At 40.9% G+C, this 27475-nt stretch overlaps 1 protein-coding gene across 3 annotated transcripts in view; it reads right to left on the bottom strand.

Annotated features, from left to right (window-relative positions):
• Nucleotides 1–27475, bottom strand: part of LOC121276540 (atrial natriuretic peptide receptor 2) — a 159081-nt gene that overhangs the window by 9247 nt on the left and 122359 nt on the right. For all 3 annotated transcript variants that reach the window (XM_041185099.1, XM_041185089.1, XM_041185079.1), the window contains 5 exons: nt 23666–23834; nt 19360–19506; nt 9908–10031; nt 5572–5640; nt 1684–1858 (listed from right to left, as the gene is read on the bottom strand). In XM_041185099.1, coding sequence (XP_041041033.1) covers nt 1684–1858; nt 5572–5640; nt 9908–10031; nt 19360–19506; nt 23666–23834 — 684 coding nt within the window. The remainder of the gene's footprint in view (nt 1–1683; nt 1859–5571; nt 5641–9907; nt 10032–19359; nt 19507–23665; nt 23835–27475) is intronic.

The following is a 27475-nucleotide window of genomic DNA, read 5'->3' as shown; positions in this document are numbered from 1 at the left end:
ATTTAGAAGGTCTTCTTTCTTCTCAAGTAACTCCATTATGCACATTTTCTTGCTCACAGTTTTCCTAATTCCATGTTGCAAAGTAAAAATTAATTCAATCCCCAGGTGAAACTGAAGCTTTGTACCACATTTATACCATAATACTGCCTTTAAATGTAGAATTGCCTTTGGATCTAGTGCAGCACATAAATAAGAATGCACATGTGTCTCTGAAGGCATTGAGACTCAGTTCAGCAGATAGTTTTGCTGCCTGCTTCTGAGAGTAACAGTAAACCGTGCTGATATCGGGTCCACCATTTTATTCTGGCCACTCTGTCACCACCCACATCACTCATGCAGTTTTAACACTTTTGGCCCTCGCTGGCATTTAGAGTTGTTTCAGTGTCACTGAGTCGGCTCCAAGCTACAAATGAAGCAAGGTCTGAAGCACAGAAGTATTTCAAGTGATAGAAATAGGATATAACAAGATTACGAATGATATAAAGCAGAGCTGACAAAGGACTGAAAGAGCTGCTGGCAGGCACACATAGCTGACCAGCAGCAGAAAGGCCTTGAAAGGGCAGCGGTTGGCAATGGAAAACTGCTGTGCTCACTCATGTCTGTGCTAATGTCTGCATTAAAGGTTATTATGGAAAATGCCTCAATGTTATTTCATATTATCAGTTGAAAATAAGTGCAGAAAAAGACTATCAAGCCCATCAACTGCACCTCACTTGGACACAGCACAACCTAAAAATCCTAGTAGGTTCTGGAAGAGATGAAAGCAGAGCAAACACTCATGACCAATGTAGGATGAACGTTGGGAACTGCTCTCCAATTCCCCAATGCAATCAAACAAAGCTTGGGGCTAGTAGTCTATAACCCCACATAATCCCAGCTAATTAACAATTTCTCATTTATAAATAAAATATTTCCTGCTTTCAGGAACTTGAAAAGTTGTATTTTAAAAGGTTGCAGCAATGTTTACACATCACATATTCCATCAGTCTACTCCAGAGCGTGATTAGTTCCTGCCATTGAATCTAGCACTTTGCTTACATATTCTCTTTATCCATACAGTCCCTCTCCATGTCATAAAATATGTCTAATCCATTAATGTTTTTAAAGCCTCCATTGGATCCACTCTCTGCCTTTAATTCACTGAAGTAAACAGCCCTAACTCTGAAGCTATCTTCATAACTAAATATTCTTCAGTTAGGTGTCTACACTTGGCTGCAATGAAAATGTTTTATTCACATCAGCAAGATTTTAAAAAAAATCTAGTTTGCTTCTTTCCTAAAGGCACTGATTTATTTTGGAGCAGAGTTTTATAGGTGCTTGCAGTCCTTTGGCACCTCACTGAAATGCCCATTTTATATATGTGAATCTTCACAGGAGAGGGATGCTGGCTGATACTTTTCCCATTCCTTGACATATTGTATTCCCTTAGTGTTTCCTCCTGCTAAGATCAGTTAAGGCCACACAGACTTGGATCTTCCTAATCATTATGGTGCAGTGCTCCTCCAGGTGAATATTAATTATAACCAGAGAGCAAAAGTGCAACTTCTGCGCAATTTGAACCCAGGTGTTAGGAATTGTTTGGGTGAAATTTTGTTCCCATTCAACCCAACTGGACAGTGAAATCTATCAAGAAGAAATGAATATTCCCCACAGAGATCTGTGGCTTGAATGAAGATAATTTACCAGTGTGGATTCCTATTCTTAGCTTCAGCTGGTCATTGGGCCTGTGTCGTATTTTAAATGATTTGACTGCTTCCAGTAATGCTAAGGACATTCTGGCAGTCTCCCGTGCGTGGAGTTTGCCATTCCGTACTGGGAGCCCGGACACAACCATATAGGCATCTCCGATTGTTTCTACCTGGTAGTGAGAGAAGAAACACTGTGTTAATTGGACGAAAGCAAAATACTCCAGAGGTTGAAAATCTGAAAAAAAAAACCCAGAAAAAGCAGGAAATACTCAGCAGGTCTGGCAGCATCTTTGGAGAGAGAAAAATAATTAACGTTTCAGTTCAAGGAGTTCTGAAGAAACCTGAAACCGGTTAACTCTGTTTCTCCCTCTCCACAGATGCTGCCAGACCTGCTGAGTATTTCCAACATTTATTGTTTGAATTGCTACCACTTAAAGTGGTTGATTTCTTATTTTCTCCTAATGTGCTAAACTGCAATGTAGAATTTATGACTCTGAAAGTCCATTGGGATTATCCAGTTGTAACTTTGATGGGCTATCAGCAGAATTCTCTGACAAACAGTGTGAAAGGTTCCTTTCAGTTGTTTATGCTGTTTCTCTGGGGCTTCTTCCAATTCAGGGGCATCGACTGTAGAGGCTTACAATACAGGAGGACTCCATTCAGCACATCATCTGACTATCGGGGCTAAAGCAATAGAAAACTAATTAGATCGCTACACTCTCTTCCAAAGACATTAAAATTTTTATCTATTTTTTTTTTTAAAAAAGGTACAAGAATCTCAGCTTCAACAGGCAGAATTATCCCAGCCAGGTAGAGGTGGGTTCTGGAGTGTACCGGGTGAGAAATCAGTTGAGGCAATTTAAAAAGCAATGAAGAGCCTTTTTAGTCATGGAATCCCTGTTTCCTAACAATGCACAGGCTCCACACTGCATCTGCGTCTCACCAGATTGGAGAAGGTGAGTGCACGGGGGAACTCATTACAGAGTGAAACTGTCCTGGCATAAGCATTATAAAGGACAGCCACAGTGAAAGGCTTGTGCAGAAAGGGGCAATTCTTTCAGTCTAAATTCATGGATTTTGTTAGGGACAGCAACTTTGTGCCACTTATATCAAGTACCTTGGATACCACTGAGGGTAATTTCAGTTTATTGCCTGTGAGGCCTCCCTGGGGGCCATGTTTTCTGTACTTTTTCTGAGAACGAGGTGCAGCTTGCTCCAACTTAGCAGCCACAGCAACAGGGGCAGCAACCCCAGCAGCAACAGCTGCTGGTTTCTCCATAGCTCGGTGGAACAGAGGGGCTGGACACAGAGCTGCACCTTGAAGGAGGCGAAACCCTCATCACAGGGTCTAAAGGCTAAGGGTCAGCTTCTTTGATGTCTCTGAACAGAAGTGTCTCCAAAGCAACGAGTTACAGATTTCTGCAAGAAGATGATGATAGGGGACAGTAGCATAATAGTAATGTTGCTGGGCTCGCAATCCAGGGACCTGGACTAATATTCAGGAGATGTGAGTTCAAATCCCACCATGACAGCTAGTGGCACTTAAAATCAATTAAATGGAGTAAAATGCTAGACTCACGACAATGATCATGAAATAACCAGCTTATCATAAAATTCCCTTTTATTATTCATAATGCCCTTTAGGGAAGGAAATCTGCTGCCCTTACCAGGTCTGGTCTACAAGTGATTCCAGGCCCACAGCAATGTGTTTGACTCTTAACTGCCCCCGAAATAGCCTAGAAAGCCACTCAGAGAGCAATTAGGGATTGGTAACAAATGCTGGCAGTGCCAGCGATGTTCATATCGCATGAATGAATAACTAAAAACACCTCTGTTCCAGAAGCAGGTGGTCTGAATGGACTCTTTCTGTAAGCCTCCACAAGTTGATGGGTCTGAACTGACAGAAGCCCTGGCAAAACAACCGAAACAGCTGAAAATAGTCACTTGCCACTGAAATGTGGTTCCCTGGCGGTTGTTAACTTCTGTTAATAATGTTATAAATGTTGGGTGACAATTATAATTGATATTGCAATTGTTTAATCATATCGCATAACAATAGTCGATGTACTTCTCAGAAGAAACTGAAGGTATTTCTGAGACATGAAATAAGATCGTATATAAAGAAAGGCTGGTTTTTGGTTTTCTGTTGACAAACCTGAATGACGGTTTTCTCCCTACTATCAGTGAAGATACTGGCTCATGCTAAGGTGTAGCTCTGTTACTGCTATAAATCTTTAATGCTTTGACCAAGTCATCATTCCTTATGGTGATTTCCAGCAGCATGTTTAACGGTGCAGAAAAATTAGCTGAGATTTTCCAGCTCCATTGTGACAGGACCCCCCCTCAGGAGATCCGGCAGCCCAGCCAAAAATCCATTGACTTTTGGCAGGACTGGACCATCCCAACAGTGGGCGGGGCTGGAAAATACCACCCATTGTGTTAATTTCAATTCTATCACCATCAACATCTACATCACCCAGCAAGGGTTACTGGATAGTAATCAGTAGATGTACTCATGGCTGAATTTTTTTGCCTTTCCTTAGTGGTTACGAGGCCAACTACAGATACCCTCTACTGCCTTGGAAATGGGCTAACGTGGCATAGTATCGTGAAAGAATCCAAGTCCCTGCTCAATTTTACATTCACACTGAGCCATCAGCAGTTCCACGCTACATTGGTTTTGATGTGGCACAACATGGCAACTCCCATATATTTGTTATTTGTTCCAGATAAATTGATTAATGTACAGCATGATCCATGTGTACATTTCGATAGCAATCCGATCTTCATGCTTCACTGTACAGAAGTGAAGCTCACCAGACCATACAACTGTATTATCACCTGGAATGTTAATAGGGTAGTTTTAATCGTTCACATCTGTACTGTGGTAAATTGTATTATTAGTGGCTTCAGGTGTGATTGTTTGATCTGACTCAACCCGATCACCTTGGAAATTAATCCAATATAATTTTCTATGCATGATCAAGGATTTAAAAATAATCAGGAAGCCACTTCAGGAATGACTGATACAAAGGATGTAATATTACTTTAATAAAACAGACAGGTTTTGGTCCATTAATAATTATCATGAGTATTTGACAAACAACTTCCACTCACAGGAAGGTCAGTAACCAACAGTCACAGATCTAAGATAAGTGGCAAAAGAACCAGGAGGAAATGAGGTTTTTTTGTACATAGCAGGTTATTATGATCTGGAATGTACTGCATTAAAGGATGGTGGAAACAAAAGGAAATTTGATAAATATGTAAAAAGGAGAAATGTGCAGGACATTGGGGAGAGAGCAGGGGAGTGGGACTAACTGCACAGCTCTTCCAAAGAGCTGGCATAATGGGTCAAGTAGTCTGTTTCTGGGCTGTGTGATTCTCTTTAGTCAGATGATTTTGAGACAAACTCAGCTAATTTAACATATAGACTTGTATCAGTGTATAACAAGTATTTTCTTCTATGCCTAAATGTCTTTATATATGTTGATGTGTAACCACTTTCTCTGTTTTCTTTGTGGACAGTTTTTTTTCCACATGGGTCGTTCTTTTTGGCATTTAATAACCACTTTATATGTTTGACTTTTTCAGTTTGAAAAGCTGTAAAATTGCAGATTGATTCACATAGTATGTATTCAGAGAGTATAACATTTCATTAGCAGTTGGCATTTCTCAACAAAATTAAAAAGTTTTGAAACAACTATCACATAATCAAAAACAAATCCTCAAACATTGACTAGTGTCCTAAGTAGAATGCTATACATAATGTAAACACACATACATTAAGCAAACAAACATAATGGGATAAATTTGCTGTATATATCATTAGATTTAGAGATGTCAGGATATATTGCTGCTGCTTAAAATATATTTTGCATACCTTGTAGACATCAAAATTGTCAATAATTGCATCAAAACAGGTATAAAGATCATTCAGCAAGGTCACAACCTGCACAAAAAAAAAGATTCCTTAAAAGCTGAGCTTTGAAACAATTCAGCAACAAACAAAATAATTAATGAAATTGATAGAGAAAATAAATTCTGGTATTAGCAAAGTAGAGCAAACTTTACAAGGAAAAGAAATTACAGAAAGGTCAGGCACCTCTTTAATATTGCATCAAATTGTGCTTTAACCTCATACTGTTTGCTTAAATGGCTTTCCCTAATAACTTAGGGAGAAACAGAAAATGCTGAAAATACTCAGCATCTGTGGAGAGAGAAACATACTTCATGTTTCAGGTCAATGATCCTTCATCAGAACTGTCTGATGAAAGCTTATCAACCTGAAATATTATTTAGCGATGCTGTCAGACCTACTGAGTATTTCCAGCAGCTTCAGTTTTTATTTCAGATTTCCAGAATCTGCAGTATTTTGCTTTTGTTTAACTTCACAAAATCACGGAATTATTACAGCACAGAAGGAGGCCATTTGGCCCATCCTGTTGGCACTGGCTCTCCGAATGAGCAATTTACTAAGTGCCATTCACCTCCCCTCTCACCATAATCTTGCACATTCTTTCTTTTTAGATAGCAGTCTAATTCCCTTTTGAATGACTCAATTGAACCTGCCTCCACCACACTCGCAGGCAGTGCACTCCAGACCTTAACCACTCGCTGTATTAAAGTGTTTTTCCTCACGTCGCTTTTGCTCCTTTTGTGCCCTTTCATTCTCGATCCTCTCATGAGTAGGAACAGTTTCTCCCTATCTACTCTTTCCACCCCTCATGAGTTTGAATACCTCTATCAAACTTCCGCTCAGCCTTCTTTTCTCCCACGGAAACAGTCCCAACTTCTCCAATCTAACTTCATAATTGAAATTCCTCACCAGTGGAGTCATTCTTGTGAATCTTTTCTGCACTCTTTCCAATGCCTTCACATCCTTCCTAAAATGTAGTGCCCAGAACTGGATGCAATACTTAAGCTTAAGCTGAACTAGTGTCTCATGTAAGTTAAACAGAGGGGAAAACTGTTGCCTAGTTTCTGGGAAATGGTGCAAATGGCCATTATTTTAACTCATGGAAGTTCCAGGTGCTTATCAATTAAGATAATTATTTGAAAGGTTTAATTGCCATGAACAAGTGCATGAGTCATGCTACGTTACAAATTGAGAGGTGAGAAAAATATAAAAGCAGACCAGTAGTAAACTCAGTTTGTTTGAGGAAGAAGGAAGCCTTGTCCATGTCTTTCACAAGTGCGGTAAAATGGAGTTTCCAATTATTGTGTTGTTATAGCGATATAAAGGCACCAATCACTCATAAGGGATTGTGCAAATATGTTGTGGGTTCACCTATTTAGACCAGGCACTTGAGAACAAATACACAGGGATAGAAAGCTTGAAGACATCGGCAGCAGAGCTGTGTGTGTGCTGTGCTCAAAAGCAAAAGTGAAACTAAAACCGTATCGCATGACACACTTCCTTTCTAGTGACACCATGCTGCTATCCCTTAAAGGCAAATTACTATACCAATGTCCACTAGTGTGAATTCTGCCCATCTGGCACCTGGAAATATTGCAAGAAAATTACACATAAGAAAGGTCAATTACTCATTTTAATTTATATATCCAGAAAGACCCTAATTTCTCCCAATTCAGTATTTGTTTGATGATTCCAGGGTATTAATTTCCATCATTGGATAGTTTTTACCTCACTATGCCCATATAAATGGCCTAATGCCTATTTCCAGTGTGGGGACTGCACGCTGAATTCTTGAACTTCATCAATATAGTGGGCAGCCCATTTTTGCCTTGAATGAATATTCTCCCTGTTGGCATATTGAATGATTAGAGATATTTTTCTTAACTAGCAATGCATGCATTTTGTCAGTAATTCACAAATCTAATCTTTTTGCACTCTAGAAAGGCTGGGAAAAATATCATCTGTTTATGAATTTAACTGTCTTGAACACCTTTAAGCCTGTCTATATCTTCTATATTATTTATATTCCAGTCACTAACTTTTCTTTATTTATTTCTGTGGAGAGAGGTTTGTTTCTTATGTCTTTCTTAATGAATACTCGGAAGAAGTAGTCATCCAGACTTTTTACCATTTTGTGCTTAACCTCTGTTTTGAGCTTATTTGCACCTTTCATGTTTTTTACTTCTCTGATTGCTCTCTCACTAACTCACGGCTGAAGTTATTTTTTACTATTCATGTTGCCACAGCAGCTATGCTTTATCTAGTTCTTTTCAGTTTTCTGTACTCATTTGGGGATTTTTTATAGCATGTTTCTACATGTTCCGATAATCATTCCATGAACCAATTTCGCCTTCAGTTTTTGTTTAGTCGAAGTATTCTGATTTTAGTTGCATATATTTCCTACATTCCCAACATTAGCCCTTCTACAACAATTCACCTTTACTCTACTAGTGTTGTTAGAAATCCTCCTCCAACTCATTTGCTTTGGTTGTTCCCTCATTCCATTGAATTCAGTCATTTTAACGTTGTGTACTTGTTTTTAGTTCTTGGTATAGCTTAATCCCAGACCATATTAAACTCAGCCATTCTGTTATTGTTGTCTCTGTCGGGTATGTTACAACTTCCATTTTCTATGCTTTGTCAGGATAACTAATAAATAGCAGGTCAAGTTGTGCTGTCTCTCACAGCTAGCTAGGCACATTGGTTCTGGACGCAATCATGCATTATATTTACCCATGCTTCCTCTAAACTGCTTGGGTATCTCTGCTTTATATTTGTTGATTGAAGTCTCCCGTTAAAATAGGTTTGTTGTTCATACCTTACATTTTTATTGCTTCATAAAACAAAGTGTCCTTCTTCTTATGATAACTTGATGGTCTGTAATATGCCTCTTGTGTTAGTTTTTTTTTAATATTTTATACACCTAACCTGAGTGATTTGTTTTATAATTGTCCACTACCCAAATGATCAGCTTCATATACCTCCCAACTTATCCTGGCTACACCATATTCTTTCCTGTCAAGTCTGCCTTTTCTGAACACTTCTAACAATCAAATATACACTTTCCGTTAATCAAAAAGCAGAATATTGGAAATGTGAAATAAAAACAGAAGAATGCTGGGAAAAACTCAGCAGCATCTGTGTGCAGAGAGAAACAGAGTTAACATCTGGAATTTTCCAGCCCCACCCAATGGTGGGATCTTCCATGGCAGGGCCAGCAAGCCATTGAAATCTCTATTCATACCAGTGGGACAGGAAGATACCATTGGTGTGGGGGGGGCTCGAAAATTCCGGTCAGCGTTACGGAATCAAAACCCCAGGGGCGGAGGTTTTGTCCACTGAGAGCTGCCAGACATTCAGAGGCTGACAGCTCTTGTGCTTCGTTATGCCATAGGAAAGGTGGTGGCTTCCACAGGAAAAACATCTTCTGGATTCCCAGGATCATGGAGCAACCCAGGCCACAGGTAAGTAATGTGGTGGTGGGTGGGAGGGTGTGTGGTGTTAGCTGCCATTCATGCTGCATGGCAACAGGCCCACCTGCAGTTGGGTTAATACCAGTGGCAGTGGATGAGGCTCTTAAGTGGTCATTAATTGGCTACATAGAGGGTACAATAAGCGACAGGGCGAGTAGGTCGACCATGAGCCTTTCTGCGTAGAACTTAATTCTGGCGGAGGTGGGCAGGCAGGTATGCTAACACCCCGCCTAATGACATTATCCTTTATGTCTCCAAGCTGACCATCAGTGTTTGCCCAGGCAGCAAGTTGGAAATCTACCCCAACATAAATTAAAAGAGCATGCTAGTTTTCGTAATTTGCTGACTAATCGGAATATTTTTACTAACCAAAGTGCTCCTGATAGGATATGGAAGTTTGTTAAATTTTTGATTACATCAAAATGATTTGAATTGTGGCAGACTACAGTATCTAATTTTCTTCCTTCTCCTAAGGCCAACTAATGAATACAAGTACTTATTTGCATACATTAACAACTTAATAGTCGTGTAGTGTTTAGTCAGAAAACAATGGAGAGTCCTTTTTTGTTTGACCTAGTATGTCTAATTTCATCAATAACAGAAATTATTTGTTGCATGTAAGTTTAAAAATGGTATCTGTGACAAGTCTGATATTGGCCACCTCAGGTAGTGCAGGGCCTTTCTGGTACCATTCAGACTGTGATTCACATTAATGATTATAATCATTCAAGAATGAAATATCGTTCATAGAAATTGGAATGAAATGTTATATCAGTATCAACTCAGAAGGTTCCAAAATTAATACACCTCAATTAAGAATGTATTACCTGCAGCGGTGTGCTCTCTGCAGACATTGAAGTGAATCCAACAATGTCACTGAAATAAATTGTGACACTATCAAACGCCTCTGCTTGTACAGTCTCACCCCACTTCAGCTGTTCCGCCACTGAGCTGCAACAAAAAATAAAGAGCGTTTAAATATGAACGTATTATGAATGTCTCACATAAAAGAGCTTTTTAGACACATGGTAGAGGTTGACTTTCATCAGTCTATGACACAAGTATCACAAGTCTTTACATTATCATCTTAATTAATACCTTTTTGAAACATCTACTTATTTTACTCCCTGACCTTTTTATGACTCAGCTAATACATTCAGAACCTAAATTACGTGTTTGCTGTTGAACTGCAAAAGACATTTCAATTTTCAAAAAAAAAAACAAGTTTGGTGAATTTTGAAATAAACAGCCTTTAATTATCGCTCCTTATCACCTGCATCATCTGCACCACTGGAAGAGCCTGAATTATCTTCTGCTTGGGTTTTGTCAATAGCAATTATGTTTCCATTTTTTGACTAGCAGCTAAAGGGCATGGAGAGATTAGAGGAGGATCTGCTGGAGTATATTGCTTATCCTTTATTGAATCTTTCCAATGATCATTCAGTAATCCCACTAAAGAAGTGACAAACTCCAGGACCCACACATCAATTGTGCCAACCCACAGGACCATTTCCCAATACTCCCCAAAGCCCAGGCTTCCTCCATTGCTTCCAAAATACAGAATTATCTCCAAATGCAGCTTTCCCACTTGAACGTTGATAAACACTATGATTTATTTCTAATTGGTCCTTCTTGCACACCATATTGCTGTGCATATCCAACTTTCAAAACTGTAAGGATTAAAAGTTAGGTACATAAGTACATCATTCATGTCCAGTTTATACAGAATAATGTAAATAGTTTGGGATTTGATCATGAAGCACCAATAAAAAACCCAGGACACCAATTAATAGGAATTAAGAATTGAATGGCCTGTTTCTGGGTTATGTACCACCAATCTAAGAAATTGTTATCCTGTACACCACTGCAATTATAAAACAGTGAATCTTCTGACTCAGCATGAGCAATGTAATGTTTATGCATAGTCCTGTCAACATTTTCTATCATATACTTGTATGTCAATGCTTATAATGGAAACTGTCTATGTAAAGTTGTCATCCGATAATTATACCATCCAGGCAGTGCAGGCATACCATATTAGAGTCAAAGGCTGGGGGGGTCAATAATTTTCAGCTTTTGCACTCTCAGGATGTGCCAGTAGTGCTGAATTAGAAAACCCAAGTAGGTATATTCATGAAAATATGTTTGACAAACATAGCTTCAAACTCACGAGGCAGAATTGTTCGGTCCCCTCTCCGGGTTTGCAGGCAACTGGGCCCGTAAAATTACCTGAGTGGCCTTCCCATCACCCTCCCACCCACCCCTGACCTGTCTGTAATTCTTCACGGTGGGGGGGGTAAGGGAGGTGGTGGGCAAGGCTTGGTCGGCTGGCCCACCCTTGCGACAATTGAAGCCCTTGAGAGGCAAATTAATGGCCACTTAAGGGCCATTGCCTGCCCCAAGACAATTCCAGAGCTTGGGGCCTAGGCAACTGAAGGCATGAGCACAAATGGTGGAGCAATTAAAATTGGGGATGCACGAGAGGCCAGAATTAGAGGAGCGCATATATCTTAGAAGCTTGTGGAGTTGGAAGAGAGCACAAAGATATGGAGGGGTGAGGCCTTGGAGGGATTTGAAAACAAGGAAGAGTATTTTTAGATCAAAAGATTGTTTGACTGGAAACTAATGTAGGTCAGTGAGCATAGGGATGACAGAGGTAGGGGAACAATACTTGCTGTGAATTGAGACATGAACAGCAGAGTTTTGGATGGCGTCAAGTTTACAGAGTGTAGAATGTGAGAGGCCAGCCATGGATGCATTAGAGGAAACAAAGGCATGAATAAGGGTTCCAGCTGCAGATGAACCGAGAGAAGGGCATAAATCAATAGCATAAATCAGCGACATTTGTGTTCATGACATTTACAACTGTCCAGAGATCATCTGTGGCTTTGTCACGGTAACTTACAATCATCAGAAGCACAAAACTACCTTTATCTGGCATCATGCTCCTATGCAGTAATATCCCAGTGGTTGCAGTATGGCTGTCAGGGTTAAGACCCTGTCAGGGTTAAGGTTAGAGTTAAGCTCTGGCCCTAGAAGGTCTGGCATAGGACTGCACCATCTTTCCATGGATGGCAGCAGTCTGGACTGGCAGGCTAACAAGCAGCAGCAACTGCACTAGCAGATGAGCTGTGGTCGATTCACAAATGCTGTCATCCAGCGAGAGGACATCAGGTTCATGCTCTGCCTCAGCAATCCTAGTGATCTGTTGGAGCAGATTACTGGACAGCTGTGAGACCTTGTACTTCCATAGCAACGAGTGAGCTTAAAAACAGAAAATTTTGGAAATACTCAGTAGTTCAGGTAGCATCTGTAGAGAGAGAAGCAGAGTTAACGTTTCAGGACGATGATCTTTCATCAGAATTTCCCCCCTGCCCTGGTTACAGGTCACTGCCTGGTGTTTCACCACATACACACTCTGTCTCTATGCTCTCCTCTAAAGTGTGCACAGTCTCAGTGTCCAAATGAAGTGAGTGTCAATGTCAGAGCGACTGACAGTGTTTCTTCATCATGATCAGGATTTTCCGTTCGTTGGGTGGACGCGGTGGGCAGTCCTGGGAGCAGCCGGGAAATGATTTCATGCTGGCCAGCCAATTAATGGCCAGACAGTGTGAAAAGCGTGCTGAGAAGCTCAGTGCTGCCAGGGTGGGGGCAGAAGGAGTGCTAGGGCTGAAGCCCGCACAGCTCAGGGGAGCGCACACTGACACAGAGTTGCCTTAGGGAGCTGAATAATTTTACATTCAAAAATAAAGATTTTATGGAAATATGTCCCCATATGTGACTCATTCACATAAATAGGGACATAATGAAAATGATGTTTAAAAAATTTTATTTTTTTTAAAATTACGATTGGAAACTTCATCCTGCCGACATCATCATGCACTATTTTACACCCAATCAGGACAGGCGCATGCCCACCCAGTGAATGTAAATTCCTGCACCAGCAGTCTCTTCATCCTCTATCACTTCTTGCTCCTGGCCATTTTGCAGTTATTGGGTCTCCTTTTTTAATTCATTCATCGTATGTGTGCTTCGCTCACTGGGCCAGCATTTACTGCCCATCCCTAATTGCCCTCGAGAAGGTGGTGGTGAGCTGCCCTCTTGAACCACTACAGACCGTTGGGTGTAGGTACACCCACTCTGCTGTTAGGGAGGGAGTTCCAGGATCTTGACCCAGCGACAGTGAAGGAACAGTGATATACTTCCAAGTCAAGATGGTGAGTGACTTGGGGGGGAACTTCCAGGTGGTGGTGTTCCCAAGTGTCTGCTGCCCATGTCCTTCTAGATGTTAGTGGTCGTGGGTTTGGAAGGTGCTGTCGAAGGAGCCTTGGTGAGTTCCTGCAGCACATCTTGCTGCTGCTACACACTGCTGCAACTGTGCGTTGGTGGTTCGAGGCTACTTTGTCCTGGGCAGTGTCAAGCTTCTCATCCAAGCAAGTGGAGAGTAGTTCATCACACACCTGACCTGTGCCTCATAGATGATGGACAGACTTTGGGGAGTCAGGAGGTGAGTTACTCACTGCAGGAATCTGAGCCTCTGACCTGCTCTTGTAGCCACGGTATTTAGATGGCCAATCCAGTTCAATTTCTGGTCAATGGTAATCCCCAGAATTTTGATGGTAGGAGATTCAGCAATGGCAATGCCATTAAATGTCAAGGGGCCATGAGTAAATTCTCCTTATTGAAGATGGTCATTGCCTGGCACTTGTGTGGCATGAATATTCCTTGCCACTTGTCAGCCCAAGCCTGGATATTGTCCAGGTCTTGCTGCGGTTGGACATGGACTGTTTCAGTATCTGAGGAGTTGCTGAATGGTGCTGAACAGTGTGCAATCATCAGCGAACATCCCCACTTCTGAACTTATAATGGAAGGAAGGCCATTGATGAAGCAGCTGAAGATGGTTGGGCCTAGGACACTACCCTGAGGAACTCCTGCAGTGATGTCCCGGAACTGAAATGATAGATCTCCAACAACCACAATCATCTTCCTTTGTGTAGGTATGACTCCAACAAACAGAGAGTTTTCCCCCTGATCCCATTGACTCCAGTTGTGCTAGGGCTCCTTGTTGCCACACTCGATCAATTGCTGCCTTGATGTCAAAGGCATTCACTCTCACCTCATCTCTGGAGTTCAGCTCTTTTGTTCATGTATAAACCAAGGTTGTAATGAGGTCAGGAGCTGAGTGATCCTGGCAGAACTCAAACTGAGCATCAGTGAGCAGGTTATTTCTAAGCAAGTGCCACTTGATAGCATTTTTGATGACTCCTTCCATCACTTTGCTGATGATCGAGAGTAGACTGATGGGGCGGTAAGTGGCTGGGTTGGATTTGTCCTGCGTTTTGTGCACAGGACACACCTGGGCAATTTTCCACATACCTGGGTCGATGGCCAGTGTTGCAGCTGTACTGGAACAGCTTGGCTAGGGGCACGGCAGGTTCTGGAGCACAAGTCTTCAGTACTATTGCCGGAATATTGTCAGGACTATAACCTTTGCAGTATGCAGTGCTTTCAGTGTGTATCCAGGTCCTCAGGGCTCCTGCGCTTGCTTTGACAGAAATGTCTATCTGCTCCCACTGTCTTCACGTAGTTTGTCTGGAGGGTCTCCTGGTGTGCTGTGGATAGAGAAGCTCTCTCCCGTTATCTACATCATGTACCAAGGCCTCCAGTGCTACATCAGAGTACCTTGGGGAATGCTCTCTGCCCTGTTGCAGGCCAGTCATCCTTCCCCAGCCACTTACAATACGGGCTGCAATAGGTGCTTAAATGCACCTCCCTATAAGAACGCAGGCTGGCTTCAACTGATGCAGGCAGCCTTGAGTGGTACTAGCCTCACACAAACTTGGGGTCTGTGCTGATGTGCACAGCCTCTAGATAGCATATTCAGTACTGGGCTGCATGCTACTATTATTTAAACAAGCAAGCAGCATGAAATTTGTACACGAGTTGTATTGGAAAGAATAGGTGGGATTAATCCCACAACACAATCCCCATGCTCATTTTTGTGGCATTTGAATTTTTTTCCCAATGTAATTTAATTTTTAACTATTTCACAATCTCCAATAGCTAAGATCTGAAGAGATAAAACTCAGCGCTTGTAACATTAATTTTTCAGTGCCGTAGAGATAGTTTGACAGTAATTGAGACTCACTACGCCATTCAACATTCACTTCCACTTGAGTGGGCAAATGTTAACTTTTTCTGATGTAGTAAAGTGGGTATCTAGTGAGTAAATACTGTAATTCCACACCTTCCATGTCAATGAATGGCGAGCCTCTTGCTGAAATACTGTTAAAGTGAAAACAGAATTACCTGGAAAAACTCAGCAGGTCTGGCAGCATCGGCGGAGAAGAAAAGAGTTGACGTTTCGAGTTCTCATGACCCTTCCACAGACTTGTGGAGGAGCAGGGAAAATCAGACAGCAGCTTCCTGATTTCAAGCTTAACTGCACTTGTGGGTATCAGAGGTTGCTGCCCAATTTACTCCTTAACTAAGATAAATACTGATAATCGCACCCTTATTCTAACTGGAAATTCCAGGCCAATATCATGACACTTGTGCAATTCATTACCAAGGCATCAATTAATGGTTCTGATTACTCTGCCCTTTCAAGTGTAATACATTTGGCAAAACATTCTTTCTTGAAGCAGTGCACCTTAAAATTCCACACATTTGGCTGAAGTAAACGAACAAAAACGTCACAATTTTAAATACTCCATGCAAAATGTGCAAACCTAAATAAATTAAGCGAACACAACCAAATTCATATATAATAGGGAAAGATATGTAGCTTTGATTAATCATAGATTGACAGGATTATGTTATGACCTCGCTGGGCTCATAATTGTGATTTTATTGCTTTAATAAAATATTCAGCTTGCCAGGAGTAGCAATAGATTTTCTACAAGTGTAAATTACATTGAATTGGATAATAGCTTAGATTCATTAACACATCTGCCAATACATTTCCTGTCATTGTCAAATTCCAGTTTTGCAGAAAAGAGTTGACGTTTCGAGTCCTCATGACCCTCAGGACTCGAAACGTCAACTCTGTTCTTCTCTGCCGATGCTGCCAGACCTGCTGAGTTTTTCCAGGTAATTCTGTTTTTGTTTTGGATTTCCAGCATCCGCAGTTTTTTGTTTTTATACAGTTTTGCAGATGTTTGCTAAGCTTAATTCTCATGTATGCTGAATAATAATTTTATATGGACTAGCAGATCTCACGTTGCAATTCTCATGAAGAGTTGAAAGGTACACTGTTTTACAGTAAGGGGGTTATGCAATGTAAGAAAATAAGAACTTGCATTTATATAAAGCTGTCCCAAAGTGTTTTACAGCTTTTGAAGCTTAGTAACTGTTTTAATGTAGGAAATACAGCATTCAATTTTGCAGACAGTGAGGCTTTTAGGTGTTGGTTCAGGGATAAATGTTGGCCAGGACAGCAGGGGAGCTCTCTTGTTTTTCTTCAAATAGCTCTGTGAGATATTTTATGACTAGAGAGGGAAGGCAGGCTTTGGTTTCAAGACTGATTCGACTGTACAATGCTCACGCAGTCCTTTATTGATATCAGCCTAGATTATATACTCAAGTCTCTGGAGTGAAGCTTGGACACTTGACCTTTTCTCAAAGGCAAGAGGGTTATCAAAGCTTACATAACAATGTACTATTATCAGGCCTACTATTTTATATTTTTTTGAAACTTTTTTTGGTATTTTAGAGGACGGAATTTTGGAATCCCTTCCTTTTGAATATGATTACATACTCCTTTACCCTAAATATCAATTATTTGCTCTTATCTTAAATATTGTTGCCATGATTGTGATCACACCTTTGTGTCAGCTTTTCATTACAAATTCCGAGGATGACATTTCCCATTCAGATTTGCTGTGTCATTTGGTAACAACGTAGTTACAGGCTCTGGCCACTAGGTAGTGTTGTATTAACTTTCCCCATGTATCAATCAAAAAAGCTTTCTGAATTTTCTTTCTCACCATTCTTGTCAGCAATTAACATTTCTAATATCCTAAATAAGTTTTTAAATAACATAAAAAGTCATGTAGTTATATATTTTCACAGCATGTTGATACAATTATGAATTAGAGATTAATCTACCCTGCCTTACCTTCAACTTTATTCCAAAACCTTCACCTTTCTCAAAAGCTTAGGTTATTTTTTACCTCACAACAGTTACGAGAATTTCCAATCACATGTTGAATATGAATATCTCTCAGCATTTCTTAGTAAGCAAGCTATACACTTCTGAATGGTTCACTTTGAGGTGAGTCTCTCGCTAGTTGAGCTTTCAGAAGCTGCAACCTGACTGCCTACATCAGAACTGTTGAAGCTTAATGTTTTCACCTTTTTGATGTCAGCTGGTACCTTTAAAAAGGCAAATATTGTTTGGATGCTATAAGTAAATGGAAGGCCAAAGAAGCAAAATACCCAAGGAAGGAAGTGAGCTGAAGGCATTAGCCAACAGCCATCCAGTCCAGCATGTAAAATGCCAACTCTATTAAATAAGACACAAGTATTCTAAGGAACTCCTATGGTAGCCCACTTTTAGTACTTTTAACAAACTACCAAACAAAAACCAAGAAAGAAACAGCAAAAGTCAGAATAAATGGAAGGAAAGATAGTATGTTCCATCACACTGTATCTATATATCAATTTCATTGCTAAATATTGCTTGCAAAGTGTTGTTAGGAATACATTCAACTATATATTAGACATGGTGATCATGTCTCTTCAGACACTTTGTGAAAGTCGCATAGATACTCTTAAGACTCTGTCCGTTGCCGCCCATAACTCACCATGACTGTCACTGGAGGTACCAAGCCAGTGCTGCATGCTATTGGACAAGAACAAAATTGAGAAAACCTTTTACGACATACCCAAGAAGCACTTACCTTTATATCGCTTTGATGTGTCAGTGATCTCAAGCATAGCTTTACCATCTAACAATACTACATGTCCATTTTAAAAAGGTGGAATTTAGGCTTGACGTCCTATATACCAGGATCGTGGGAAACTGTATGCAGGACAAACATGCTTCCGACTGAATACTGAAATGAAGTGCTTGCCTATTTCGAGTCAGTTGTTTTGTCACTGCTGATAGTGTGTTGGGACACAGAGTGGGTGGAATTCTAATGGGGCAGATCGACATCTTAGGGCTGGATTTTTGCCATTGAGGTGGGCAAATGAAGTTGGGAAATATTCTGACTCAACAGGCCCATCTCCTTTAAAAGGGTCCTTGCTTGCCATATTTTCATTCCAGGAAGGCAGGCATGAAGTCAGGTCTGCTGCCGCCAGATGCAGTTCAGAGGCGGCTATGGAGGCTTGCGAATATCCAGGCAGGCTAGTTAGAAGACCCACCTTAGTTCTCTGGGACTTAGACCTAGTTCTATTAAGGGCTGTCAGGCCCTCTAGCCCTCACCCTTTACGGCCGCTCACCCATTCTCACTCAGCCTGTGAAAATATACCCCTGCTGAACTAAACCATTTGTGAGACTTGGAGCTCAGCTAAACATTGATAATAAGGCCACCTGGAATATCTGGTTATCTGTTTCTGCTGATATGGTTCACAGATGACCTCAATATGAATGCTTGGCTGAGCTCCAAAACTCACAAAATAGACTAGCTCAGCAAGGAACTGTTTTCACAGCTGGAAGTGGAGTGCTGGGTGTTTTTTTTTTAAGTACATTTCAAGACTTGCCATTATTATATGTCTCATTGGTTTTATAATGCATGCTGGATGAATGGGCATGGAGGATGCAGGGGGCCATGTAAGGAGCATGGAGGGCATGGGAACAAGGAGGGGGCATGGGCAAGACCTTTTAAACATACCTTTCAAAAGGTTCCCAAATTCAGAGTATGGTTCACAACTCCTCTGAGTCCTTGAGAAACTGGCCCAACTCTACAAAAATTGCATTGGGTATCACCCTTGCAATGGAGCTGGCCAGGCTGGAAGTGCAGGGTGCGGGCTCACTGATATTAAGTGTAGCCTTCAGTTACATTCTACCTTTAACATTTCATAACCTTCTAACTTGTGTAAAATGTTTGTTAGAATTTAAAAGCAGCAATATTTACATGCCGATTTATAACTTTATGATTATGATTTCCATTGTCTCCATTAGAATATCCATGTATACCTTCTAATTTCTCCTCAATTTTCATAATAGCACAGTGTTACATTCGACACATTTAGAAATCCCTTTAATATTTTAGGATTTTTTTGTGTCTCGTTAATGATAAACATGTTCTATTCATGGCAGTTTGTTCTTACTGAGGTAAAATTTGATAGAGTAGATTTTCTGCTTTTCTCTTTTCCTCAAGATAGGCCTGCGTTCTTTCCTCTACAAGCTTCTCCAAGTTATTGGCATACTGTTCCATTCTTGACAGCAAGTTGTCCAATATACTGCTGCTGCCCTCCCTGTAAGAGATGGACGAGAGATCAGTGTCACGCCAGTATTCATGTAAACGTAAGTTTGACATGGTGATTAGATATGAACATTAGGTCTCAGTTACCTTCATGTCTCCACATGCTGGAAGATATATATCTGTCCTATCAAACTAAATTGTTTTCAATCCTGTATTTAACTACATTTTTGCTCCTGCCACCCTCCATTTCAAAATTTAACCTGAGTCCCTTTACAGAGTCTAAGTGGCCAGTTTCAAGCACTTCTCTACTAAAATGCCTGGAATTGAATTTACAGCAGGCTGATTCTAACAGTGCATTTGTCTTTCAATTTAATCTCCACAGATGCTGTTAGACATACTGAGGTTTTCCAGCATTTTCTGTTTTTGTTCCCATTACAGCTGAGGTTGGGAGCTTTGAATGCTGGATAGTGAAATAAATGTTTTTCTTTAAATGTAGACCTCCTAGAAAGATTCAGATAAGTGTAATTAATGGCCCTCTGGAGGCAGTTTAGAGTTGCCAATTAAGTTAAAGCTTAAACCATAATCGATAACCAAAAATCTTATTGCTACGCTCTTACTTTCAGTTTTTTTTTATTTCTCAAGAAAGCATACCCTTCACAAAAATTATTTGGCAAACCTTTTCTGTTTATAAACATAAGAATACGAACGTTCCACCCTCAGGCCTGTGCTGCCGGTCACTTAGACCGTCTTTGAACTGATCGTCCCCTCTATCCAAATTTGCTCCTTATTCCTTCATAACTATTATCTAACAAAATCTGTTGATTTTAGTCTTAAATTGACCCAGGACCCACATGATTGAAGTGAAAAAATTCCAGAAATTCACACTTCCTGATTTTACTTCTAAATTTAATGTGGCAATTTGTGTGCATTGATGTGAATAACAAAGATGTATGGAAGATTAGGAGCCATGCTGATATGAACACTTGATTCATGCTCTGTCAATTTTGCAGCTAACTTTTTAAATTGAGTGCTTGCTGACTATGTTACGTGATTTATTGCATTATTTTTTAAAGCAGCCCAATGATATTCTTGAATTTGAAGAGCTTGAGATGAAATGTAGAAGGAAAATATTATTTTTTTACAGACTAGTGATAGAGTAAAGAATAAATGTGAGTAGGACAAGGGCAGCAGATAGATGGGAACACCACTACCTGGAACTTCCCCTCCAAGTCACTCACCAACCTGACTTGAAAAAATATCGCCATTCCTTCACTGTCGCTGGATTAAGATCCTGGAACTCCCTCCCTAACAGCACTGTGGGTGTACCCACACTACAGGGACTGCAGCGGTTCAAGAAGGCAGCTCACCACCACCTTCTCAAGGGCAACTAGGGATGGGCAATAAATGCTGGCCCAGCCAGCAAAGCCCACATTCCATGAATGAATTTAAAAAAAATGTAACCTTGGCTTGATAAATACAAGCATAAGTACCAGCACTGGTGTACCCATGCACTTTTCAAGAAAATCTGCTATTAGTTCAATCTTTAGCTCCATATTAGTTACACCTGCACTTTTATTTTCTACCTATTTAAGCCCTTTGTACAAAAGTGCCTTGAGCTGAATCTTTGATTCAAAGAATTGTCACCCTCACATAAAATGGCTCAAATTGTTTTTTTTTAAATAAAACCTTACAACAATTTTCCAAAACACATCAGGCGGAATTTCCCGGTCCCACCCATGTTTGGGATTTTCCGGCACCACCGAAAGTCAATGGCTGCCTCTTCAAATTTACCATTCCTGCTGCCAGCACTTCTCGCTGCTGTTGGGGCCAGAAAATCGCGATTTGAGGAACAGTAAGCAGGGGAGGGTTGTGATGAGAGGGTGGGGCCAGGAAGAAACCTCTGTGCATCTAAAACTTGTGGACTCCTCATAGGCATGTGGTATTTGCAGATTTGACAAGCACAATTTGGAGTAGAGTTGAAAAGTAGCTCTATTTCTTAACAATTGATAAATAATAGCCAAGAAAAATAATTACAGTGGTTTTTGCTCATAGGAGCATAACCTCAAATTGTACTGAAGAATGTACTCATTTTGGCCCAAGGTAATAATCCTCCACATCAGGGATAAAGAAATTCTATTACTTCAAAAATTTTAAACCCAAATAATTACAAAGAAACTATATGGGGGAAAACAAGAATCTGGAATTATTTATGAATTGCTACTCCTAACCATCTCCACTTCTCTACCCATCCCTCCCTCTCACGGTTTCTCTGCCCGTCCCTCCCTCTCACGACTTCCCTGTCCAAATCTCCCATTCTTCCCTTCCCTGCCTGACCCTCCCGCTCACAGCTCCTCTCGCTTGCTTCCTCCCTTTCACCAACCCTCTCCTGAACCCTTGTTCACAGAGAGGGTTTGTGAGAGGAAATGGTAGTGAGAGGGTCGGAAAGGGAAGCAGAGATAGTCAGGTAAAGAAATGGCAAGCGGGAGGGTTGGTGGGGGAAGCAGGGACATGAAGGGTCAGGTAGGGAAGCACAGACAGATAGAGTCAGCGAGAGGGAGAGAGTTGGCCTGTGGGAGAAGTAGTGAGCAGGTGATATGTAGAAACAGCTGGCTTAGCAATTACATATTTTTAAGTTTTATATTTAAAATGTTATTTCATATAAGAATTTAGCAACCTAAAGTATTTCGGCTTACTGGGTGTTTTAATGTTTTGTTTTCTGATGAGAAGTAACCTAACTATAGCTTTTACATTAGTTTTATGCTGTTTTGTCTAATTTTGACACTGATACAGTAGCAAAGGTTATAATGCTACTGTGTTGTTTTAAGCTTTAATAATACAGCAGTGAAGGTTATAGTACTGCTGTTTTGTCTTATTTTGTCACCTGAATAATAAAAATTGATGATTACTGTCCTGTTGTTCTGTGTTACCTTGGCACCATTCCATGCCCCTCTCGAGCAGAGCTTTTGATGGAGTATGGTGGGCCTCAGGAGTTTTCAGGCCACTGACTATTTTCTGGGGTGTAGTAAGATAGGCTCCAGTCACTCTCTCTAACACCTGTCCCAGCTCAATATTGTCCATTTGTGATCTTTGACAATAAGTAGTGACAGACCTACGCACTAATATGGAGCTGTTCTAAAATAAATGCTGTCATGGCCTAGCCATAAAAATTAACCTGGCTGTTAATGGAATTAAAAGCATTATTTGCACAATGTGGTACACATTGGGCCGGGTTTTCCTGTCCTAACGCTGAGCAAACCTGCATCAGGTAGCTGAAAACGGAAGGTGGGGGAGTGGGATTTTGTATTTATATTTCTGAGCCAATTCCCACTAGTCCCATTTTGACCAATGCAGGAATGTGGTGAGTTGCAGCCCAACGTGCACTCAAAGTGACTTTAGGTTCAACCTTTTAAACACCAGCCTTAAATTGGAATTTCCCTAAGTTTGAAATCTTCAATGAGGCTTGGGATCCTGAAGTTTGTGTGAAACACATCAGGTCAGGTAGTTTGTGAACCTTGAGAGAAGCCTATTGTGGAGCCAGGAATCTTTTGACAGGTAAATTTATGAGCTATTCATAATTAGATGCTGTATGATAAGTCAAGTATGTTTTAAATGCAGTGATCGATCATAGGACTCTTTCCTTAAAAGGTACATAACCAATAAATTGACCAACCAGTTGAATTTCTAATGTTTTCTCCAGTGGATAAAGGGCTTTTATGCATCCAACAGTATTGAGAATCAATATTATTATGTCACCTGGACCCTGTGCTTTGAACTTTACATTGATTTAAAGTCAAGACATCTGTTGGGCCTTTGAAAAAACTGAACAGATGCCTGACTTTGATTTGAATGTCCTCAGCCCAGCACTTCTCCATGAAATTGCCAAGTTCTTCACTGTGACAGTTGATGTCTGTTGTTGAGCCTTTGAAAAAAGCATTAAATTCAAAGCTTTTATGGTATTGAGCTTTGGAAGGCTTTATTTTATACAGCTATGCTGAGTTCCAAACACTACTAATGGATTTAACTCAGCAGGGGTTGTTTATACAGCTGTCAAGAGGGCAGTGAGCTTTGTTTGATTGACAGTTTCATGACAATTTAATAGGATTATGTTTGTGTGAAGTTGTTTTTGAATGGTTGTTTATTTATTTTGACAGATATATGAGCACTTAAGGAGATGTTTTTTTTCAAATTAACTCAAAAGTCCTTTGACTTACCTATTGAATCTTGTAATCAGAGTCTTAATTTGGCTAAAATCAGGTCTTTCAACAATGTCCTCAGCCCAGCACTTCTCCATGAAATTGCCAAGTTCTTCACTGTGACAGTTGATGTCTGTTGTTGGCCTAAAATAAGGCTTTTGTCCATTCCGGACCTTCTGAACAATTTCTGAAAAGGTTAAAATTTGTGGTGAAAAATGTTAAAAACATTTTTGTAATGTAATAAAATACAGGATAATATTAAACTGCAGAAAAGCTAACAGTTTTTTTGAGGAAAGGTTCCAACTTCAGCAGTCTTGAAAACCAATGACATTTGGAAGATTCATAGCTTGACAAGATACAGAGAAAATTTAAAACAGTTAGTCACGCTAAAGTAATTCTAGTACTTTATTAATGCTAAATAATAGCAGATCAAATTAAATGGATTTATTCCATGCAAGTTGACTTGTCTCCTGTTCATTCAACTGATACATTAAAGAAAACAGTTTTATTCAATGCTAATATTTTAAAATGGGGTTTCTCTACTTTTGATTTTCCCTTTTTCACTTCAGGTTACTAACTGCTATGTTTATAAAGCATATGTTAATTATGTTCTCTATGTGTCACTTATCCTCAGCAACTGGACTCAGCTCACAGTTGCTGGTCACTATGTACAGCCAGGAGGAGCATGCATGCTCCTCCTGGCTCCACAATTATTTCTGAAAAAACCTTTACTCACTTCTTTTGAGCAACCTACAATAGTCCATTCAAATACCACAAGTCAAACACCTAGTGCCAATGGGGGGAGCACATGTGGCACTCACTATACACATTGGTTCCTCAAAATTGCATTGGGATTCTCAAACCAGCATATTATAAATAGGTTCCAACCTGAAACAGATAGGCACTTGCACTGTCCTGGTTAAAGTCCTGAAGAATATTCTAACAGGCACATTTGGAGTGGGAAGGGAACAAAGGTGCTGTATCCCTGAATTTCCAGGTACTATTGTCATGTTCTTCTAGAGTCCCTCAGAGTTGAGGCCCAGATAAATCAATACAATTGTGGCAGTCTCAGGAAAGGGGTAAGCTGGAAGCCACAGCCCTGTGGTCCAAGGTGACACAAGGTAAGATCAATGGAGGAGATGGTCCAAATTAGACTCAACTCTGCAACCATTTCTGGGATGAGATAATGGTAAGCCTTTTAAGTGACAGCATAAACTTAATAAAAGAGCTGAAACAAAAACAAAATTACCTGGAAAAACTCAGCAGGTCTGGCAGCATCGGTGGAGAAGAAAAGAGTTGATGTTTCGAGTCCCCATGACTCTTCGAAATGTCTGATGTTGACTCGAAACTGGATCAGTTGGTATACCTGGATGGGCAATTAATGCTCAGCAGGTTTCCCTACACAGGCTGGTAGTGGGCAGGGAGGGGGACCCTCCTTAACAGGCCCCCTGGGCCCACTGGAGGGTGCCCCTCCCCCTCTTCAAGATGTCACCACCACCAACACCCATGTCCTCCTCCCCAGTGGCCTCTCAAACCATGGCCCCCACCACCCTTATCAGGGTTTGCAAGCAAGACCACTAAGTATTTCCCAAGACCAGACTGAGCACTGAACACCTCCTCAACCCCTGACTCCAGTACCAGCAGTGTTCAACAGTGATGCTGTCAGTGCTGGAGAGTTGCCAGCATCTGATTGGATAGCAGCTGTATAACTGGGACTTCCTGGGAGGTGGAAATTCTGCCTCCAATCTATTAACGGCCAATCAGCTATTAACTGGTAGCAAGGCAACCATCCTTCTGCTGGGCATTTTATTAGGTAGGTTGGGGAACATGGGACCACAGTGCCCTGCACCTTCTAAGATCCAGCCCAATGATTCACTATCAAAGCTACATCTTACTCAGGTAATTGCATAGATCCAAAGGACGAGACAAGTTTTTTTGGGTAATACAAGATGCATGCAATAGCCAGCGCAGAGTGGTTTCACTAAGCGGTACAGGTTTGATCCATGGGGTGATTAAGGGTAGATGCCTACATTGGAAAGGAAAACAGACTGGGTGTATAACAGGCAGATGATTCGCTACGACCTGCTTCCACTGCCAAAAGTTCAAGTCAGCTCCTTATCCTCTAGTAAAAACCTAGGACCAGAATTGCACAGGACTTCTGTTTGGAGGCTGGGTGGCTGGCTAGGTACAATATCCTGCTGCGCGCTACCTTTAACCAATCGTGGATCCAAAGGCATGTATTTCTCATTTGCTGCCAACTTAATCACAAATTAACCTGGCAACATTGGTTAATGTTCCCCCACCTACCCGCCCACCCCTTACCCACTGCAATTATTCCACTGGCTTGCCTGAGGCCCTTAATTGGGCAATTAATGCCCACTTAAGGACCTCATTTCTGCCACCACAGGCATTTAACCAGAGGTGGGAGAGGGTCAGGCCTTGTGGTCAAGCTGGCAGGTTTCCCTGTGTGGACTTGTGATGGTTCAAAATCAGCTTAAACTTCTGTTTTCATTGACTAGAGTTCATGTCATTTCAATGGCACCCCACAGAATTCATAGACCACTTTGTCAGCAGATGCACAGTAAAGGCTACGTATTGTAATTTTTCAAACACAGAGCTAGCAGACAGAATCCCATGGAAGCGTTCAGAAAGATCTGCTAGACTTGCCAAAAGTATATAGCATTGAAGAGCTACTCAAGGATGGACGTACGTACAAAGCAATCCTCGCAGGTCGACAATGCTTACAGGGCCTAAGTACAATCCCAATTGTTGATGCACTTACTAAAACTCCCAAACCTAGCAAGACATGAGGAAGCCTTCTGCATGCACCAAGGAAATGTTCAGCTTTCTATCAATTCTGCCAGGCATGTGGCAAAAAGGGCCATTGGCAGTAGCAGTGCATTAGAGCAAAGGCTGAAGTAGCTACAAAGGGCTGTGCACTGACCCAAACAGACCATACACAATGCAATAAGAACGATTATTTGGTATCCCATAAGAAACATGCACATGAGGTGATTGGCAAACCAGAAAATGCACGATGAGACAAAGAGTGGTGAACACATTTCGCACTTTCAATCTTGTGGAAAACATAAATGCAATCACATCATCCAAAGTGTTTGCCAAGATTCAAACTATCTGCCCTTAGAAAGTTGGCAACTATTCGTTATTGACCAAGATTGACAAGTGCCAACATACTACCTCTGTGGATTTCAAAAGACATGTATACACAGACATGGAAGGTCAAGGTGAAACCTACTATTGTGAAACTTATAGCGTACAACATTCCATGTGCAGGGTCCATTGTCCTGGAATGTAAATACCATCAATCTTCTTCGGTGCCACAAATGTTATACATCATGGAGACTAGGTGCTTGCAGGTCTACTGGCATGCCATGACCTTGCACTAGTGGCAATCAATGGAATTAGTCAGACCTCATACAGCAGATAAACCTCAGAAACAACTCCTATCATCTCAGATCACAACATAACATCAAGATATCCAGAATCTTTTGACAAAATTGGCAGTTTCAAAGGAGCTGCAATATTACATAGAGTCATAAGAGTTAAACAGCACAGAAACAGGCCCTTCGGCCCATCGTGTCCGTGCCGGCCATCAAGCGCCTATCTATTCTAATCCTAGTTTCCAGCATTTGGCCCTGTATGCTAGGATGTTTCAAGTGCTCATCTAAATACTTCTTAAATGTTGTGAGGAGAATACAAGTCTGTCAATTGATCCACCACGCAAGCGTTGCATCTGCTTACAATACAAATTTAAAGCCGAACTAGCCAAAATGGAGAAAGACAGAATCATTATAAGAATATAAGAGC

The sequence above is a fragment of the Carcharodon carcharias genome, chromosome 1 (assembly GCF_017639515.1).
Source record: "Carcharodon carcharias isolate sCarCar2 chromosome 1, sCarCar2.pri, whole genome shotgun sequence".
Classification (NCBI taxonomy): domain Eukaryota; kingdom Metazoa; phylum Chordata; class Chondrichthyes; order Lamniformes; family Lamnidae; genus Carcharodon; species Carcharodon carcharias.
The sequence above is the reverse complement of the archived record's forward strand: the minus strand, read 5'-3'. Positions and strand labels throughout refer to the sequence as shown.